The sequence below is a fragment of the Cnephaeus nilssonii genome (assembly GCF_951640355.1).
Source record: "Cnephaeus nilssonii genome assembly, chromosome: 16".
Classification (NCBI taxonomy): Eukaryota; Metazoa; Chordata; class Mammalia; order Chiroptera; family Vespertilionidae; genus Cnephaeus; species Cnephaeus nilssonii.
In genome coordinates this window covers 47,305,518-47,326,998 of record NC_137087.1, presented here as the reverse complement: position 1 = coordinate 47,326,998, position 21,481 = coordinate 47,305,518, and the positions used below count along the sequence as shown (strand labels likewise).

Genomic DNA, 21,481 nt, shown 5'->3' with positions numbered 1-21,481 from the left:
CTGCTGGCTGTCAGCACCGCAGGTAGGATAAAGTCCTTTCAAGGTTGTTGTAAGTGATATGTTTATGAGTAAACCTTCTAGCACATCCCGACATGTAATAAATGACAATCTTTTAAATCAACAGTACAAGTAAAGGGATGTTCATTAAAAATTTGCATATTTTAAGTATAAGTCACCTTTACCTAAGAATACATGAGAAGACTTGTGATATCTGTGAAGGATACTGGTCGGGAATTCCCAGAGCCCAGTCCTAGGTTTCTCTGGTGGATCCAGTCTCCCTCTGCAGAGGAATGAACAAACAAGGAAGCCAGCCGAGGCCAGGAAATTCTCATCCCTAAACACAGTTAAAGCTTTGACTACTTAACTCTAATAGTCCCTTCAGTTCTCTCTCAGGAATTTAAGTCATAGAGAAGGTAGTTGCATGCAATGGCATACGAGCCACGACATCCCTCTCCATGGTCCCTGGAGAGGCCTAAGATTGTGTCAGTCCTCTAGTTTAGTCATTATCTTTTTCTCCAAATGTTAAGCCATTGCAGTATCCTTCCAACAAATCATATATCTTGCCTATGTTAGTGTGATTTTTGCTGGTTGTAACCAAAAATTATGACTATAAAGCCTCCCAACGTCACCTGGAAACCATTCTGCATTAGTTATGTTCTCTGATTGCCCAGGAGCCTAGATTCCCAACAGCCATGACACCTTCATAGGGTTTGTCTCAAGCACAGCTCCATGGAGAATAGCACTTATAACCACTCTCTTGTGTCACCAGTCTCTAAAATCAATGTTAATTGCCCAATTAAAGAAGCCTGATGCTGACAGAATGTGAACTAATTAGTAAGTTGCAGAGTTCATTCCAATTATTAACCTTTATGGTTGTCATTCATAAAGATAAGGGCGCAACTATGGATTTTCGCATGAATGAATTTTTTGTCGTTCTGAGCCAGCCAGAAGCAAATGGGGTAAAAGGAAAAGGTGCTGTGCTGAGGGCAAGATTCCCCAAAACAAGTTTTCATGGACCTTTCAGAAACAGAGATGCCATGAAGTCTCTTAGATCAGTGCTTACATCAGAATCAAGTGAGGAGTTCTTTAAAGCTCTAAGTTCCTAGATCTTGACCCCAGAAATTGATTCAGTAGATTTGGAATAAGGCCCAGGAAACTGGCTTTTCTTATATTTCCTAGCAGATTCTCATGGTCTACCAGAACTAAAAATCACACCGACTGCCCTAGCTGGTTTGGCTCAGAGGATAGAGAGTCAGCCTGCGGACTGAAGCGTCCCAGGTTCGATTCCAGTCAAGGGCACATGCCCAGGTTGTAGGCTCAATCCCCAGTGTGGGGCATGCAGGAGGCAGCCCATCAATGATTTTCTTTCATCATTGATGTTTCTATCTCACTCTCCTTTTCCCTTTCCCTCTGAAATAAATATATATATTTTAAAAATCATGTGGACAGATACCAATGAAACTGATTCCTAGTCCCCAAAGTAGCTCCTTAGACAGAGATGTCATGAACTATGAATAGTTGCCAAGCTTGAGAGGCCAGGAAAGAGGATTAGTAATGTAATAGCACGAGCATAGGGTTGCTGAGAATCAGGAAACCTAGATCTGGGTCACAGATCTGAAATCACTGACCATCAACCCACTCAAAACCTTAGTTTATCCACCTGTAAAATGGAATATTCAATTATACAAGACTTACACTCCTCCCAGAAATATGAGGTGGGCATGTGTTCATGTGGACAATGACTACAAGTATGATACCCATTTAAGACATTAGTATCAATGCAAGGGGAAGCTTGTAAAAGGTAAACTATGGATTGCGTTTTAAGACTTGACTTTAGCTTTTTGTTGTTGTTAATCCTCACCTGAGAATATTTTTCCATTGATATTTTAGAGAGAGTGGAAGGGAGGGCAGAGACGCATCTATGTGATAGAGATACATCAATTGGTTGCCTCCCGCACATACCCCAAACAGGGCTGGAGCCCGCCACCAAAGCACATACCCTTGACCAGAATCAAACCAGGGACCCTTCAGTCCGCAGGCCGACACGCTACCCACTGAGCCAAACCAGCTAGGGCAAGACTTGACTTTAGCTTTTACTTGGGTAGAAAACAGTTAGAAGCCACAGCAAGATGTAAAATGCTTCCTTTTTTTAGTTCAGTGACTCCTACAAAGAGCCTCCCAGACATATGACAGAGGGAAGAGGCCTTTTACCAGTTTATTGCTCCTCCAATAATGTCTAGGTCAGTGGTCTTTGCAGGGAAGTTGCCAGAAGCCTCCTAAAGGCATTTACAGTCTACTAGTATGTCCAATAAGGTAATTGGCCACCAAATGATGAGAAAGTAACTATGAAAGCTCGACTACCTAATCTTTATAGTCGTTATATATATAAGCAGGGATGGAGTGTGTAAAACTCTACTCTCCTATAAACTTGGAAATAGATAGGCTCTGGGTGAAATAAAAATTTTCCTTTTTTTTTTCTTTTTTCTTCTTGGCGTCAAACCACACTCCAACGGCTCACCTAGCATAGTTTTACACACATGGACGTCTGGCAGGAAAATAAATTAAGGCTTACCTTAGAGGGTAGGAAAATGCATCCATTTATAAGTGTTATTTTAGAAAGACTGTCTGATCCTATTGACTTATTAACTTCATTAGGAGGCTAATGAATCTACTGCTGTGCAAATGAGAGGGAGCTCGGGCTGTGGAAAGGGGGAGGCAGGATTTCAAACCCTTTCTCCACATGGTGGGGTAATTTATGATTGTGATAAAATGGCACTGCATTTGGAGGAAAGACGACATAAAATAATCAACAGAAATGATCCCCACAAGAGTGTTATATTCTCTCATCCACTGGGCAAAAATCAAAATGGATACATGTCTGGGGCCTCCCTAGTGGAAGAAAAGGACTAAGTCATAAAAAGAACTCCCTTTCCCGTAATAAATAGGAAAGCATCAGATCTGTAATCCAGATGTGCTTCTCCGGCATCCTCATTTCTCTCTTCTCCAGCAAAGGAAGATGCCTAGGACAAATTCCTTTCTCATTCTATTTTTGAGAACAAAGACTTTCATAGATTGAGTGATGTTCCCTATCTTTAATAACTTTAAATTAAGTAGTTTGGACAGGTATTCTGGCTAACACCTGCTACCGACCACCATCAATCAGTGAACAGCACCTTGTCAGATGTGTCCATGTTGCTGACACTGATTTTTAGGGAGGTTGGCTGTGGTCAGGAGTGGGGCTGTTATCCATTGGGCACCCTAAATTCTAATGCACATGCTTCCTGTTTGACTTCCCGAGTTGGTAGAGTCTGTGGATTTGGAGTCGAAAGAGACTTGAGAGAACATTTAATCTAATTTTTTATGAGGAAATAGAAGAATGGCAGGAGTAAGCCTATTCATTAGTAATTGAGATGGGCTTAGAACCCAAGTTGCCTCTGAACTCTGTGGTTCCCAATCCCACCTGAAGATAAGAATCCACCAGGGAGCTTTTAAGATTATACATCCTAACACCCAACCTTAAAAATCTACGTTTTTTAACACATTCCAAAAGCAATTCTTAGGATATGCCAAGTTGCAGAACCATCCATGACCCCACCCTGCCTTCCATGTTAATTACTTGAGAGGTAACAAAACTCTTCAATGGTCTTAGATCCCCTAATAGTTGCATTAAAAATAAAATCACCAGTAACGAAGGAGTTAACTCAGCACTATATTAGGAGAAGTTAAATCGGATTGTGCTTTGCATCTGTAGCCAAAATCATCATTATCTTCATTTGGTGTGGGAAAACCAAGAGATATATTAATGTTTCCCTTTTGCCAAGCACAGATAATGTCTCAAGGAGAAGCCTCTAGTGTTCTTTCCATAGAAATGCATCATTTCCAGGCATTATGTGCTTCAGATTCTAGATGTGTTTTGCACCCACCCTCCTAAAGGTATCAGCACTGTTATGATCCAGAGTCTGGTGGAAGCTGCTGGGCTAGGAGGATATAGGCCTACGACAAATACTAATTATTAAGTGATGACTAGATTGCAGGCATTTTGCATTCCATGCATCATCTCACTGAACCCCCGAGAAGCTTCTGTGAGATAGGTCTCATTGTCATCTCATTATATGGATAAGTACACGGGGCTTGGACAAACGAAAACCTTGCTCAAGGTGGGACAGCTAGCAAGCAATAGACCTGAGATTCCCACCCAGACTATTTAATCCGGAACCCACTGCTTTAACCACTACACATACTATGTCCCATCTGTTACCAGGTGTTTCTGAGATCTACGGAAACTACTAATATGCGAGACCGCGTTTCCTTTTAGGAGTTTCCCATCCTAATGGGAAAAGAAGATGTTTTATGTTAAACAGCAAAACAATGTGTGCACATTGATCAGTCCTCTGTTCATTACTAAAATTACTTTGCATCCTTTGTAGAATGAGGTGCCGTGATAATAAAAAAAATATATAAGCATTTCCATAGTAGGGCCACTCCTCACAGAATGCACTGCATATGTACTTTGCATATGTCTGATGTGGTTTCCTATGTACATTAATCTAATGTCAGCCAAACGAAACCTACCTTGAGGATAGTAATCAGGACATGCTTATTCTGCATCCCCAGCAGAGAGCGCAGGACTGCTTACATATGGATGCTCGATTAATATCTGTTCAATTGAATGCTCACTGACCCATTCAGGAATCTACGCCAGATTTATTAGCACTGAAAGCAAATAGAAGGCCCCCATTCTAGAGGGAGGATTTCACAGCCTGTACCAGCCCAGCCTTCAGAACCTCACATATGAAGAGACTAACGAATAGGATGGAAAGCTTTTAATTAACAGCCTAGCCAAAAAAAAAAAATGTCATTCCAATCTGCTGTTTTGTTTCCATTAATTCACTCAGATTCAGCAGGAATTCCACCAAGGAATTGGGGTGAGCAGCTGGAGAGGGAGGGAAGCACATAAATAAATCATGAGTGTCATTAAAATTTGTAAACTAATAACTTCTGGGAAGTCTTAGCAATTATTATCAGGGTTTTCTTGGCAAACAAAAAATTAATAAATCCAAAAGGTCTCCAATTCCTATTTAGAAAAAAACAAACCAGCATCCTCAGAAAGGTCACTGACAGAACAATTAGGGGAGGAAATAAATGATCCAGACAACAGCTTGCAAAGCAGATGAAAAGTCACAGGACTCCCCAGTGGCAGGAGGATGAGACAACTCAATACAGAGAAAGCGACAGGGCAAGGCGGGCCTGGGCTGGGATTGGTTTGGGGCTATCGGAATGTCAGCTCAGTTGTCCAAGCCTTTATTTAGTGTCGCCCAAGGGATAGGCTTTGTAGATCTGGAAATCAGAAAGGCACATGTCCCCTGCTCTTGAGACGTTCCCAGGCTAGGAACAAATCACTGCACACTGTAGGAATGTACCATTAGCTGCGAGCAGAGGAGGCTCAGGGAAAGTGTGTAGGAGGATGTGCCTGGGAAGTGGTACAATCCATACAAACCCTGACCAGGAGGCCCTTGCTCTGCAGGCCCTGAGGCCAGGCATACAGAGGAATGGCCAATCCTGGTTGCTCATCAAGAGAAGAATGTCTTCCATGCTGCTAGGCTGGGAGTGAAAGAAACGGAGAGGAGGAGGAAAGAGAAGAACTGAGGTGAAATAGGAATAGAGGGAGACCATCCATTGCAAAAGATTCCTGTTCTTCTTATGCCTCCACAAATGCTAAGGCATCCAGCTCTAGGAGGATCCCTAATCCAACAGGAAATCCACAGGAAAATTCCTGATCATAAACTGACTACCCTGGGACCTTTGTTAGAGAGTAGCGCTTGGGATGGACAGATGGAATCTGGACAATTGCTTGCTAGCTCATCTCTCTCCAGGAATTAGTTCCTTAAACAATTTATTTTGAGGAAGAGTAATGTGCTTATCAGTCCAAGTGTCAGTGGTTAAGACATATAGGACTGAGTCCCAGAAGCGATTTGCCAGTCAGAAACATAAATCCCAACTGTGATTTATGTTCAAAACTAAAGACTCAAACACCTCAGGCAATGGAATAATTGGCCTTATCATAGTTCCCACTTCCAGAGATAAGTGACATTCTTGCTCCCAAATTGAGGACCGTGAATGTCAACAAATGAGGCAGAGGTATACACCTGTGTGTGCAGAGGAGCATGAAGATGGCAACAAAGCCTATGCCACATGCTGTTTTCACAGAAATGAGGGCGAACATGGCCCAGCCTTTGAGTCCATGATGCCTGCACATCAGGTAATACGGGCCTATTTTCAGTGGGAATGGGGGAGACGAGAAGTAAAGGGTTATCTATATCCAGCTCCAGAATTTCTATTTAAGAGGACACGTGATACTATGTAAAGAGTCCAAGATTAGGGAGCCCCTACTCTCAGACTTATAACCTTAGCCTTGCCCCCCACCCCCCACCAACTTATTAGCTGTATGACATGAGGCAAGTCATTTAATCTCTGAAGTGCTCAATATTTTCACCTGTAAAATGGGGCCAGTGATAAACCAACTCCTATGTTTTATTGTACAGGACAGAACAAGATAGCTTCAAGTTTGTTGTAAAGGAACAAATTAGAAGGAACTAGCATGGAGAAGCTGATCTATTACAGGCGGATTACATCATGATGACTAATTCTTCTGAGTATGTCCTATGCATAGCACTGTATGCCAGGCACTTTCCTAGGAAATTCACACAGTTCGTGTCATTGAAATATCATAACCACTCTATGAGGTCGACGCTTGTATTATCCTCATTGTTACAGATAAGAAAATGGAGGCATAGAGAGGTGAAGAAACTTACTCAAGGTCACTCTGTGGCTAAGTGGAAAAGCGAGAACTTGAACCCAGGCCATCCGTCCCAGACCCTTCACTTAAATACTTTGCTGAGAAAGAAACTGATGGATGCTGACCCTCCTGACCCTGACTCACCACTCCTCCTCAAGTCAGGCTTACTTCAAATCCAATAGAGTTGGGGCCCAATATCACCCTTGACTGCTGGGCAGCCCCCAAGCTTGACACACTATGGGCTGAAAGTGAAACCCTTGCTCTTTTTAAAAAGTCAGTCCCTAACCTCACAAATTCTCTAAGCTTGAAATCCTACATGTAAAATGTTATTTGACTAAGAGATGCCAACAGACGGTTGTGCTAATGGCCGATCTATGCAGCCATCCTTCTGTTGGTGGAGAAAAAAATTTGAATCACCTCTCATATAAGATAATAGCACCAAGGAGTTCCGGAAAGAGGGTCACAGGGCACAAGATACTGCCACATCGCCGATGCTTTTAAACAGTCTTGTCTATTTAGAGGTAGATGATCTCTGAATTATTAATCCAATGAGGCAAATAATTATATCACACTGTAACCTGCCAGGGAGTGTCATCTTGTCATGACAGCTACTGCTCCAGGCTTCTCTGTTACACAGAAGATTGAAGAATCACCAAATTCAATTCCAACTTGGTTAAGCACACTGGGCCAAGTCATGCATCCGAATGGGTGCATGTTTTATTTAGTTTCTTTTCTCTGCACACTGTGTTACTAAGGAAGATCATAGTGCTCTAGGCTCTAACTAAAATACATCATCTTCAGTATAGAAAAGAGAGTGGGAGACACTCTCTTTAGGAGCTGAGCAGGGAAGACAGTAAAAAATAGAAGAGGCCTGGCCAGTGTTGCTCAGTGGTTGAGCATCGACCTATGAACCAGGAGGTTCGATTCCAGTCGGGGCACATGCCCAGGTTGTAGGCTCGATCCCTAGTATGGGGCATGCAGGAAGCAGCCAATGGATGATTCTCATAGCTGATGTTTCCATCTCTCTCTCCCTCTCCCTTCCTCTCTGAATATATATATATATATATATATATATATATATATATATATATATATATATATATATATATATATATATATATATTTAGTTAGTTAGAAGAGGCCCCAGCAATTTGTAAAATTCCCACAAAGTTGAGAAGCAGTTTCTTCCCTCAATCATACTCTATCCAGGTTCCTAAGCTGGGCTTTATCAGAACCATGAACCTTCTGAAACACAATACATAAATACGTTCCTAGCCGGGGCCAAGTGCACAGTTGGTTAGGCAGTGGTCGGCAAACTGCGGCTCGCAAGCCACATGCGGCTCTCTGGCCCCTTGAGTGTGGCTCTTCCACAAAATACCACGGCCTGGGCGAGTCTATTTTGAAGAAGTGGCGTTAGAAGAAGTTTAAGTTTAAAAAATTTGGCTCTCAAAAGAAATTTCAATCATTGTACTGTTGATATTTGGCTCTGTTGACTAATGAGTTTGCCGACCACTGAGTTAGAGCATTATCCTGATACACCAAGGTTGCAGGTTCAATCCTGGTCAGGGAACATACAAGAATCAACCAATGAATGCATTAATAAGTGGAACAACAAGTAGTGTTTCTCTCTCTCCCTTCCTCTCTCTCTCTAAAATCAAATTTTTTTTAAAGTATATTCTTAGCCCAGCCAGTGTGGCTCAGTGATTGAGCATTTTCCCGTGAACCAGGAGGCTACTGGTTCAATTCCTGGTCAGGGCACATGCCAGTGTTTCAGGCTCAATCCCCAATTGGGGCGGGGGGCGGGGGAGGCAGCTGATCCATGATGTTTCTTTTCCATCAATGTTTCTATTCCTTTCCCTTCCTCTCTCTCTAAAAAAAATCAATTAAAAAAAAACATTTTAAAGTACATTCTTATATAGCATTTATCCAAAGGGAAAGCCCACAATATCCCCCAGCTTTTCAAATCCCTAACAGGCCCCACCACGTGTGGCTTGCTTTGTTATTTGCACCAAGCAGACAGTACGGGGGTCAGGCTTCAGGGGTCAGCACAGTATCAATTAGATTGGACCTGCTAGGAAGGTGTCTGAGGCTCTAATCCTCTGGGAGTCCCGCGTGAGTGGAAATAGGCATGCTGTCATATATTACAAGCCCCTGGTTACTTATACCTCTGCCAATTTTCAATGAGCAGCAAAATTAGGTTTTGGACATTCTGTGCAAATGGAGGCAGGCCTCAATCAATAGGAGCAATTAACCCCTAAATATTTAATAGTTGCTGTGACTGCTCCCCTTCCCTGGGAGAGAGGCCCTGGCTAGTCCTCTGCAAACAAACAAGTCACCTGAAGCAGCAGCAAGGTGTGCAGACACTCACGGCCCAGACGCCTCTGCTGCAGACCCCATGAATCCCTCAGGACAGGGCTCTGAGATGAAGACACAGGCAAGTGAAAGGCCTTTTGTGACAGCATCCTCCCCAGTATCTACAAAGGACAAAGTACCCGGACACATACACGGCCTCTTGAGTACCATGGATAGAATAAGTGTGGAGCGTGAAATGCGGACTCACAGTGGCTGATGAAACTTGCTGTCATCCTGTGTGGCAGGCAGTGTGGCTGTGAGCAGAGTGTGCATGGGAGGAGGTCTGTGGAAGGCTAAGTGTGCAGGCGTCCCCAATCCAGAGAAACTCCTGGGTTCATGGCTGCATGCAAGCCCTGTCTGTGCTACCCCACCCACATCCACCTTCTTCCTGTCCTGGTGCCACAGCATCCCATCAGGGCTGGATTACCCACCACCCACTATGGGCACCGAGCCTAGGGCACAAATGCTTTTGTCCTTTTAAAGTCAAAACAAAAAAAAAAATGCAATTTTAGGCTGAAAAAAAGTTTGTCATACCAATGCACTCATAAGATATGTCTTTTAATATTATTGTCTAGAGGAAGGAGCCCACAAAAGCTAGGGACCGTGAAAGTCCCCGCACAGACCTGATTCCCATGTGGGTCTATTCTCCTAAATGCAGGCTTCTCAAAAACAACAGCACCTCCCAGACGCAAAGGACTGAAAACAGTCGCACCAGGACAAGTATCCCTCCTACAACAGATCCCTTCCCACGGTCTCTCCTTGTCAGGCACGCTCGCCCATCCCTCCAACAACACCTGTGTTCACCTGGAAACATGAGACACTGCAGAACACAGAAGCAACAACCCTGCCCAGGAGAACATGTGACCAGCCCCGAAAGAAATAAGCAGAGTGCTAAGGCAATCCACAGGTGCGGGCCATCGGGGCCATTAAAGGGGGCTTCAGGAGGAGGACCCCCCCCCCGCCTTCTGCTCCTTTCAAACAGGCTTCCCAGCCCCTCAGCTGGCATTTCTCACGTGAGCCCAGCCAAGTGGCTCCTTAAGAATCTCTGAGCCACTTACCTCCAAAGTGAACTCTCAGTCACGCTCCCCAGGTTGAAGTCATAAAGCTTCGTCAGGATAAGTATGACCTGCAAGGGGGGTGAGGAGGAGGGCAGAGGAGAGGAACAAAAGGGGGAGAAAATGGAATCTTATGTTAGTTTGTATAACAATATGCACTGCATCTCAAATCACCCAGAGGACAGCTTAGTAGCTATCCATTTAGTTGATGGGTTATTATAGGATCAAGCAAGGGGGAAAACATGTTCATTTAATGCATCCCCAGAACGGGTAGCATTCATTTTAATCCTGAAGATGTTTTGCACTTGAAATAAAAACATGCTAACAGGAATTCACTGGGAATTGACAGTTGTTTCTCCACAGCTGTCCTCCTTCAAGGTCAGGTATAGCTGGCTGGCTCTGCTCACTGGCATGGCCACCCCGGGGATCAGAGGATGGGCTGCTTTTGATCTGGAGATGACTCTGACTTGCAGACTTGGGCTCAAAAGGTAGAAGGAACTGGGCCCCGTACTGCCCACACGGGTTCAAAGAGATTTTGTGTTTCCATCTCTAGGACCATAAATATTTCTATGGCAGGTAGGTCCAGTCCCCAATATTCCCTGATGCCACCCGCCACCTACCAAGCAGCATCTGTCCCCACCATGGAGTACGCAGGTCAATGGACCCCACTGAGCTCCAGGACACTTTCCTGACTCCAGTTGAAATCACAAAGCCCGTGTTGAAATGGTCTCGGCTGGTGGGTCTGCTCCTATGCCCTTTACTCTTCTCCTCCTGGAGACTTGGATATAAGACATCTCCCTGCCTTCCCCTCATGAACCTGGACAGTGGCTCAGGCACAACTCCGTACCTGCAAAAATGCTAAGCGCTTGCACCTGAATCGATTTTAATCAAAACGCAGGTGCCTAATATACAGCGTCTGCCTGCACGCGTCATAATCCAGTTACACATAATTGTGTTTATCTAAATTTAATGCACAACTCATTTCACTTTTCTCAGCTCCATCCCATTCCACAATTTAACTTCCTCCAGTTCATTTGCACAGCAGCCATTAAACACTTTCTGAGATAATGAATTTCTGCTACCAAGATGGGGCCTTCCCATTCTAGGTAGCTATTTACGATTAAAGAAAAATAATCAGCCATTATATTGAACATGTTTATGGCATTTAACTGACGACAAAACACTCACTTTGATATTTACTCTCATCCAGCACCCCATGGGGCCGGTCAGCTCCATTTCCATTTCTTTTATGTAAACTAAGAAAAAAATTAGAGGCAAGGATGTGACCCATTACAGGTCACAGAGAGTCCATGGCAAAGTTGGTTTAGGACATTCAACTTTTCTGCGGGGCCATTACTAGAGGGCTCATAGGCCTCCTCTCTGACCGAGTGCTGTGCTGGGAAGTGGTGGATTGGCAAGAAACGGCCAAGCCAAGAGAGACATCATTGGCATGGCTCTTTGTAGAACAGTAGACTCTGCTAAGCCACCTGTCCTATTAGCAGAGCACAACAGCAAGGAGTGTGAATCCCATGCACAGAGCTGCTCTCCACAGTCACTCCATGGTCCTAGCCTCTCACATTCACAATGAGTTTCTTCATTTATTAAAATCAGGGGCTACTGAAGACAAGGGACTTATCCACCCCCTTCCCAACCAGATGCTTAACAATGTGCCAGGTAAGTCCTGTTTTGTAGAATTAATACACACACACACACACACACACACACACATACAAATAGATTTCTCCCTTTTATTTTTCCTACAAAGTCATACTCAGTCAGTATGTAAAAGCACAGGTGGGCCCAGCCTGCATGGCTCAGTGGTTGAGCATTGACCTATGAACCAGAAGATCATGGTTCAATTCCCAATCAGGGCACATGCCCGGGTTGTGAGCTCAATCCCCAGTGTGGGGCAAGCAAGAGGTAATCAATCTATTATTCTCTCTCATCATTGATGTTTCCATCTCTCCCTCTACCTTCCTATCTGAAATTAATATATGTTTTGTTTTTTTAAGCACAGGTGGCTATATGCAAGCCATCTGAAATTCTGGACAAACAAACTCAAAACTGTGCTCTGCTAGGAATAGGTTGGAACACTACTCTAGAGCCCTGCAGGTGAAAATCAGAACATTTTTCTCCCAACATCAGGCCTGCAGGGACATGAAACAATCTCCAAAAAGTGCCAAGTCACAGCAGAGATAAGAAAGAGACGTTGGGGGTAAGAGTGCTACTTTATTACTAAAGCTGCTAAATGACTGGGTCTGCAAAACCCTTGTACAGACCCAGAGCCGTTCTCATTCTATCAGTCTCCTTACCCAAGGCTTGGGCCCAATGCATAAACAGATTTTTATGACACCACGTAGTAAGTACAATGATGGAGTAAATCCAGGGAATGTTGGGAGCAAGAGACTCTCCCTTTCCTTCCTTCCCTCCATATCCTCTGGCCCTAATATGTTTCTGTGTATCTAATCTCATCTTGGTGTCCATTCTTGGAGGATCCAGACAAACACACCCTTCCCAACCTCTATGAAGATTATTTCTGCTTTCATGGGAGATAGTTTCAATTATGCCTCTTGATTAGGAATCTTTACTGGATCCCCTCTTCCCCGCTAAATGATGAAACTCAGGCACTGGCCCACAGACATTCCTCCAACCACTTTTCCACAATTCTCAAGACACTGTCCCCTGCTTTAGCAATCCAAGTTTCTCAAGGGGCTGCAAATATGCTAAATTCATTCTTACTACTCTGCTTTCTCTCTGTCGTGCTCTATCATCACATCATTGCGTGTGCCCAGTCCTCTTACTACCACCTGCACAGCCTGCCTGTTGTACAGGAAATAGCTCGAAATCCACCTTCTTCAGGCAGCCTCCCAAGACTATCCCAGCCATCAAAGTTCTCTCTTCTGAGAAAGAGAGAGCATAATTTGCTACTAAGTTAAGCACTATCTTAATAGTGCCTAGATATCCCATCAGGCCTAGCTATCCCATCAGTTACCATCTCATAGACTTTTAACAATTTGTGGTAGGGTTCATGGTTCGTACTTCTGCCCTCCCTAACAGACAGGCTCAGTATGTCAAAGGTTCCTATAAATAACCACTTTTTGAGTCAATGAAAGATAATGGTGCTTTGGCAGTAAATCATAGTCTTCAGAAAGGGGTGGTAGGAATTTAGTCTACTGCCTTCATTTTACAGATGAGGAAACTGAGACACAGAGAGAAGAAGTGACTCAGGTTGAAGTCCCAATAATGTGTGACCTTGACCAAGTGCCCAGGACATTATTCCCACTCCATGAGTAGAGTGGAGCCTAATAGTCACTGGGGAGCAGTGATGCGGATCCGCTGGCCCCACTCCTGGCAAGTTTGACTTGATGGGTCTGGGTAGTGTCCAGAAATCTTCCTGTGGCAACTGGAGGACCCCTCTTTGAGAAATACTCCTGCACATCCTGATTCCTGTCCCAAGCCTGTGCCTCAATGACACCACCCTCCCACCTGCTGAGGCCCTGATATAGAAAAGCACCCCTCCTTCTGCAATGAGTTTAACCTAACAAAGAAGGCAGGCGGATGTATGAGGAGGATGTCTCAGCAATGTCACCGCAGCATTGCCCAGAGGAAAGGTCCCAACACTGAGAATGGGGGGCTAGAAGCTACCTTTCCCCGGGAGCCAGCATAGACAAACAATAATGAAGCTATGAAGAGTTGATAATGTAATCCTTAGCCTTTAGACATTCAGTGTCAAGCAAACAAAACCAAGAACAAAAGAAAGCTTGCCAACCTCTGGCTTCTCTCACCACTCAGGGAGGAAAGCTAAAAATACTGGCAGTAAGCCCACCTAACAAGCCTCAGGCTGCTGGGAAGGTAGTCAGAATAGAAAGAGAAAATGGGAGTGTGCCTTGGGAATCACCAGTGGCTGAGCATGGTGGAGAACCCATAAGAAAGCCTGACTTAACTCTCCTCCAACAGAGGTTCCCAGAGGAGAGTGAACACTCAAATTCAAAGAAGCAGCAGGGAGAAAGCATTAATTGAACCCCTACTATGTGCTAAATACTATGCTGGATGCTTCTCCATCCTCACAAATTTTTGAGACTGAGCAGGTGTTATATAATATCCCCATTTTACAGATGAAGAAACTGAGTTCTGAGAGCTAAGCAAATTGCCCCAATGGTACCAACAAGAAGAAAACAGAGCCAGCATTACCACCCAAGCTATATGACTCCACCATGCCTGTTGTACTCTAATGCAATGCTTCTCCATTCAGGGAATGTTTAAGTGGGCTTTTTGTGCACAAGGCAATGAATAGGAATACAGGGAGAATAAATACATATCCTTGCCCTCCAGGAGTTTATCACTCGTTCATGGATTCCACAAATAGTTATGGAGCACTCTTATGTGAATTAGAAATCAGGGAGAGGGCCAGGGCTCAAAGCCCATAGGTGAAAATAACTTTTGATTTCTTGGTTCTTGGAGGAAAAAAATAGGAAACAGATGTGTAATAAGAAAAGAACTAGACAAATTGTTGGGAGACCCAGGTTTGTGAAATAAATGGTCAAATAAGTACCGTATTTTCCAGCGTATAAGACGACTGGGCATATAGAAGATTTTCCTGGGTTAAAAAGTCATCTTATACGCCGGAAAATACGGTAACTTTTTTACCTAACTGGCTACAATCCTGGCTTATCTCATCTCTTAATAGAAGCCATGTACATACAGACACACACACACACACACACACACACAGGGTAGTAGAAAAGTTCCTAGCTATATATGTGAGTGTATAGACAAATATAGCTAGAAAATCTTGTATATATTTATGATAATACTAGAGGCCCGATGCATGAAGATTTGTGCAAGAATGGGCCTTCCTTCCCCTGGCTGCTGGCACTGCCTTCGCTCTGGCCCAGAGGCGCCTTTCCGCCTTCCCACGCTGCCCAGAGGCCCGGAGTGGCTTTGTTGGGTTAATTTGCATATTCACTCCTGATTGGCTGGTGGGTGTCACGAAGGTATGGCCAATTTGCCTCTTACTCTTTTATTAGTGTAGATGTACATATACATAGTTATACATATATACACACATAACTTTAAATTGCCATTTGACAACTTCTCTAGAATAACAAACACTCTGTTCACACATATCTTACAGCCTTTAACACAGTGGGTTAAAGAGACTTCATATGTCTACCTTGTCTGTTAGATTGTAACCTCTTTTAGGTTAGAAATCAGTTCTCTGCACCCCCAATACCTAGCACAACACCTGACACATGGCAGGTCCTATACAAGGTCCACTGAGTGAATTATAAACATGTGGCAATAAAAGAAGAGATGAGATGATAAAGGTATGAGAGACATACAGATAACTTGCTATAGGAGTTGAGAAGAGGAAGCAATTAAATTGAGAAAATGTGATCAGCAAAGTCTTCATGAAGGAGAGAGTATATGATCTGGGACTTGGAGCATAGTAAGAATTTTGATATACAAAAATGGAAGCAACCCTCCCTCCTTTCTCTTTCTCTCTCTCTCTCTCTCTCGCTCTCTCTCTCTCTCTCTCTCTCCCTCCCTCCCTCCCTCCCTCCCTCTTTTCCTTTCTTCTTCCTTTCTGCCCTGGGAAAGAAGGGAAAAAGAACAATGGAATCATGCAGAATGAATGGAGAAAGCCCACGTGTGGTCCGTCAACTAATAAAAAGTTTTATAAGAATAAAGAGGGTGGTGACGATGAGGGACTATATTATAATAAGAGATTTGCTATGTATATATAGTACATACATTATATATAATAAATAACATATATTAAGGGACTAGTATAAGAAGGTAACAAAAAAGGGCTTGGCTGGCCTCTTACAAAATCAACTGGTACTGTCTGTGTTGACCACCACTTCCAACTGTCTTGTCCCCAGACACCTAGTATCTCCTGCTGCCCCCAGATCTCAGGCCAGCCTTCTACTAACTGCCCGATCTTTAGACACATGGTGCCAGTAGCTAATGTCTTTATATCTCACTAGTAGCCCGTTTGCACGAAAATTCGTGCAATAGACCTTCATTCACCTGGCTGCCTGCACCAGTTTTCTGCCGGCACCAGGGACCCAGGCCTTGGCTGTGGCCACCGCCTTCTGCCTTTTTCAGGGTCAGGGCTTGGCCCGGGGCGGTGGCCTTGGGCTCGGCAGCACCCAACATCCTTGCTAAGGATCGCAGGAGCCGACCCCCAGTGGTTTCCTGCGATCCATGAAGGCTGCCCACTGGTGCCCAAGGCCGGGAAAGCCTCCGCCCCAGGCTTTCCTGGCCTTGGGCTCGCCGCCCCCAGCGTCCCTGCCACCGATCACAGGAGCCGACACCCAGTGGTTTCCTGCGATCAGTGCAGGCTCCCCACTGGTGCCCAAGGCCCGGAAAGCCTCCGCCCCTGGGACCCCCGGGTGCGGCGGGAGGGGCGGGATGGGCACGGCCACGCCCCCCCGGGGTGCCGATGGGCCCGGAAATGCCCCCCGGGGTGCTGATCGCCCCAGGCACCCCCGGGAGCAGTGGCATGGGCCCGGCCACTGGGCACCGCCATCTTGATCTTCTCAACGGGGGATATGCCACCCGGAGTCCCGCCCCCAGCCTCCTGCTGGCCCAATCGTGGGCATAGTGGAGGTGCGGTCAATTTGCATGTTTCTCTATTATAAGGTAAGATTTCCGCCTATTTCATTTATCTATTTCTGCCTTATTCCCACACAGCATAAGATTCTGGTGATAAAGGAGCAAAAGAGAAATGGCTCCTGTCCTCATGACATGTGTAGTGTTCCTGAACCAGCTGCCTTCCAGGATTCCCTGCATTTGAAAGGGGTTCAAGTGCCCGGCAAGGTTAGGATGAGTGATATTTGGGGGTAAAGGAGCTTTTTGTATTCTTTCCTAAGTGAGAGGAGGTACCCACACTCAGAACTGCATAGACGGTTCAGTCCCTATTCCACCTGGGAATGCTCCTAATTCTCCCTGTGTCTCTAATCACTTATCCCATCGGGTCCATCTGTGAGCCTTCTGGATGGGACCCGTGTGGCAGCCTGAGGGAAAAGAGAGCACTTGCTGTGAGGGGGCTGCACTCTAAACTCAGTCTTACCACATCTACTGTGCGAGCCTGAGCAGCTTACATTGTCAGAATCTGCTCCAATTTCCTAATCTGGATAATGATACACCTCCCCCTGCCAACCTCACAGAGCTGTTGATTCAAATCAAATAAAGGAAGCTGACCTGCTTTGTGAGCTGTACTGTGCAAATATGAGTTATTAGTATGATAATTATTCTTCAGGAGACAAGGGTTCCCTGTAATCCTCTTTTGGTGAGAGGGAAAGAGGCTAGAGTTGAGAAGCTCTGTCTAAAAAGTACCCATCATCCCCAGCCAGTGTGGTTCAGGGGTTGAGCATTGACCTATGAACCAGGAGGTCACAGTTCGATTCCCAGTCAGGGCACATGCTTGGGTTGCAGGCTCGATCCCCAAAAGGGGGTGTGGAAGAGGAAGCCCATCAATGATTCTCATCATTGATGTTTCTCTCTCTCTCCCCCTCTCCCTTCCTCTCTGAGAGCAATAAAAATATCTATATATATAAAACCCTAATATGCAAATAGACCAAATGGCGGAACAACTGAACAACCAGTTGCTATGATATGCACTGACCACCAGGGGGTGCATGAGGAACATGGCAGGCGTCGGCCACAGTGGGATGGTAGAGCAGTTGAGCAGGGGTGCCAGACCAAGGTGGGGCACCGGTCACTGTCATCAGGGCAAGCCTCTGAAAATTCTGAGTTACTGAAAATTCTTTGCTCCCATGCGCCGCGGTCCTACCAGGTGCTCGTACCTGCTGTCAGTGCTGGCCCCACTTGCACCCACTGCAGGCGCCGGAGCCACCGCTTGTACCTGCTGCCAGGCCCAGTGCCATCCCCAATCGCTCAGCAGTGGCAGCGGGTGTGAGCCACAGCTGCCTGCCCTGATCACCCCTGAGGGCTTCTCCACCTCCCCCTGCTCCTGAAGGGCAATCGGGGCAGCAGCCACCACTCATACCTTCTGACAGAACCGGCCCTGCTCACACCCACTGCTGGCGGCAGCCCCAATCGCTCTGCACCCTCAGCAGGTGCGAGCAGGGCCGGCACCATCAGTGAATGGGAGCGGAGGTGGTGGGAGCTGGGCTGCCAGCAGACAGGAGGTCAGGGGCCATGGCAGGAGGGGCCTGGCGGGGGCACAGAGGATGGGCCGATACCCACCCCTGTGCCCACCGCAGCCTCGTGGCCCACAATTCCTTTCAAGGTACACGAATTCATGCACTGGGCCCCTAGTGTTTAAATAAATAAACAAACAAACAAACAAATAAATAAATAAAAAGTAGACCCCATGGCAACACAGGAGGCTGCAGATGAGACAGGGGTGTTCACTGGCTCTTGCACTCAGCTTCAGAGGGAAAGCAGGAGGCCTGAGGGATTCATCCTCTGACAGGATAATGTATAATCTGCAAACTCATAAATCACTAGGACACTCTCACCCATGAGCACATTCAGTGAAGTGAGGGCCTTTAATGCCCATAAAATTTTACTCTGAAGAAACACTACTTTAGTTCATTAAACCTCCATGAAATCTTGGTGCCTTTGAATCCATGGGGTTCTTTGCATGTCCCCCTCCAGTTCCTCCTCACCTCCTACCACCTTATTCCTGCCCCTACCTGACAGTTCTTTGCGTCCAGCCAATTGGAGTAGGGACAGTGGCTTTCTTTACCAGAAGTAGTTGTCAATGCTAACATAAGGATGCTAAGTCATACTCCTCAGGAATTGCCTACAAGAGTTTATTTTTCAGTCTCAGTAGAATCTGAATTACGGGGCCCTCCTCCCCGCTCCAGAGCATTCCCTCAGGGACAGAAATTCATTGCTTGTAGTGCACAACCCAAATGATCCCCAGTATCCAGAACTTTGCTGGGTGTGTGCCAAATTCAGAATAACATAAACGGTGCTCCCTGCTCACCGTGAGCTTACAATCTAGTTGAGAGGACAAGGAAATAGTATAAGAGATACCTGCTTTGTCTTATATCATGCACAGAATTTTGCAAATCTGTTGCCCCTTCCAAGGTTTTTTAAAGGGCATATCATCAACTCTGGGTCAAGATAAAACCTCAGCATATCCCTGGATTCCTCCCTTATCCCACCCACAACAAGATCAACCCTGAGTTTCTGAAACGTGTAGCTGTCCACTGTATCATTCAATTTCAGGTCCTCGTGATTTTTCCATTTACTCACTAATCAGAAATGTATGGAAGGCTTCCAGCTTCTTGGCCCTCATAAAACATACATTCTGGAGGGGAGATAAGTAGGTAAATAGCTCAGTATTCAGATGATGGTAAGTGCTATTGTGGGGGTGTAAACAGAAGGAGAAGAATACGTGCTAATGTACAGGGGCGGTCAGGGATATGCAAGCTACAGCAGTAAATAAGGAACTGAAGAAAGTCCTCACAAAATCCTGAGTGAGGTGAGAGATTAAATCATGTGTATCTGGGTAATATATGAGACAAGCAGAGGAAGCAGTAAATGCAATGATCCCGAGGCAGGAGTGTGTCTGGCATGTTCAAGAAATAGCAAGGGCCCTAGCCAGTTTGGCTCAATGGATAGAGTGTCAGCCTGTGGACTGAAGGTTTGATTCTGGTCAAGGGCACAAGCCCAGGTTGTGGGCTCAATCCCCAGTAGGGGGTGTGCAGGAGGCAGCCAATCAATGATTCTCTCTCATCATTGATTCCCTTTCCCTTCCTCTCTGAAATCAATAAAAATATATTTAAAAACAACAAAATAAGAAAGAAACAGCAAGGAGGCTGGAGCTGAGAAGGGAGAGATGAGGTCAGGGACATATTGGGAGGCTTAGATCTTGTTTGAACTTGTGAACCATGTAAAGACTCTGGCTCTTGAGATGGGAAGTTGCTGGAGGATTTTAATAGTAGAACTTAGTTTTAACTGGATCACCCTGATTGCTGTGTTGAGAAAGGTAGTAAGGGGACAACAGTGAATTAGGATCCTGTTTTTTGTTTTGTTTTGTTTTTAATACTTTTTATTGATTTCAGAGAGGAAGGGAGAGGTAGAGATAGAAACATCAATGATGAGAGAGAATCATTGATTGGCTGCCTGTTGCACACCCCCTACTGGGCATTGAGCCTGCAACCTGGGCATGTGCCCTTGACTGGAATAGAACCTGGGACCCTTCAGTCCACAGGCCGACGTTCTATTCACTGAGCCAAACCAGCTAGGACAGGATCCTGTTTTAATCATCCAGGTGAAACATCGGGTGGGTTAGACCAGAGCAACAGCAGTGGACAGGAAAAAAGGGCATGATGTGAATATGTTTTGAAGGTAAAGACAAGAAGATTTACTGACAAAGTAGATACGGGGTGTGAATGAAAGAGAACAGTCAAGAATAACCCTCAGAGCTCGGGACTAAGCATTTGGAAGCACCGAGCCACCACTTTATAAGGTGAAGACTATAGGAGAAGGAGGTGTGGAAGGAAGATTAGAAGCTTAGCTTTGGACTCTAAGTTTGAGAAGTCAAAGGGAGAAGGTGAACAGTCAGCTGGATAAATGAGTCTAGAGTTCAGGGAAGAAAGTCTAGGCTAAAAATATCAACTTGGGAGTTGTCAGTGATTAGGTGGTATTTAAAGACATGAGACTAGGACAGATCACCAGGAGGTGAAGTGTGGATAGGGATGTGAGGACAGAAAGCTAGGGCATGCCAGCATTCAGAGATCAGAGAATCCAGGAAGGGAAACCAGTATGTGTTTAGACATCTCAACATTGGCACAGGGGGTACTCACTGAATGGTATTTACTACAGAAGAGACTTTCAACGATCAGAAGGAACGAGATGGCCTTGTGTGGAGGCCAGTAAGCCTCTTTCCCCGGATGCCACTGTAATTGATCTGAAGTGGCCACTTGTGGCAGAGATGGAGGCTTTGCCTTGACTTGACATGGACTTCCCCTCACCAAGGCTAGTGCGGGTATTATCACTGCTGAGTTCCCAACCTGCCAACATCAGAAACCAGCACTGAGACCCCGTTAGGGCACCTGGTTGCATGTTGATTACATTGCGCCCCTGCCATCACATAGGGGGAATAATTCCTTCCCATTGGGATTGCTTTTCTGCCTGCAGTGATTATGCCAGAATCAAAATCTTCCCATTTCAGAAGGCTTTATTCACTGTCATGGTATCCCATGCAGCATTACTTCTAACAAAGGGAACTCATTTCACAGCAAATGAAGTGCAGTCACGGGCAGGTCCATGGAATTCACTGGCCTAACCA

General features: G+C 45.3%; 1 protein-coding gene across 1 annotated transcript in view; it reads right to left on the bottom strand.

Moving 5' to 3' along the window:
- SORCS3 (sortilin related VPS10 domain containing receptor 3) overlaps positions 1–21,481 on the bottom strand; it is a gene marked incomplete at its 5' end in the record, with an annotated part of 521,132 nt that overhangs the window by 343,339 nt on the left and 156,312 nt on the right. The window contains one exon of the mRNA XM_079794297.1: positions 10,207–10,274. Coding sequence (XP_079650423.1) covers positions 10,207–10,274 — 68 coding nt within the window. The remainder of the gene's footprint in view (positions 1–10,206; positions 10,275–21,481) is intronic.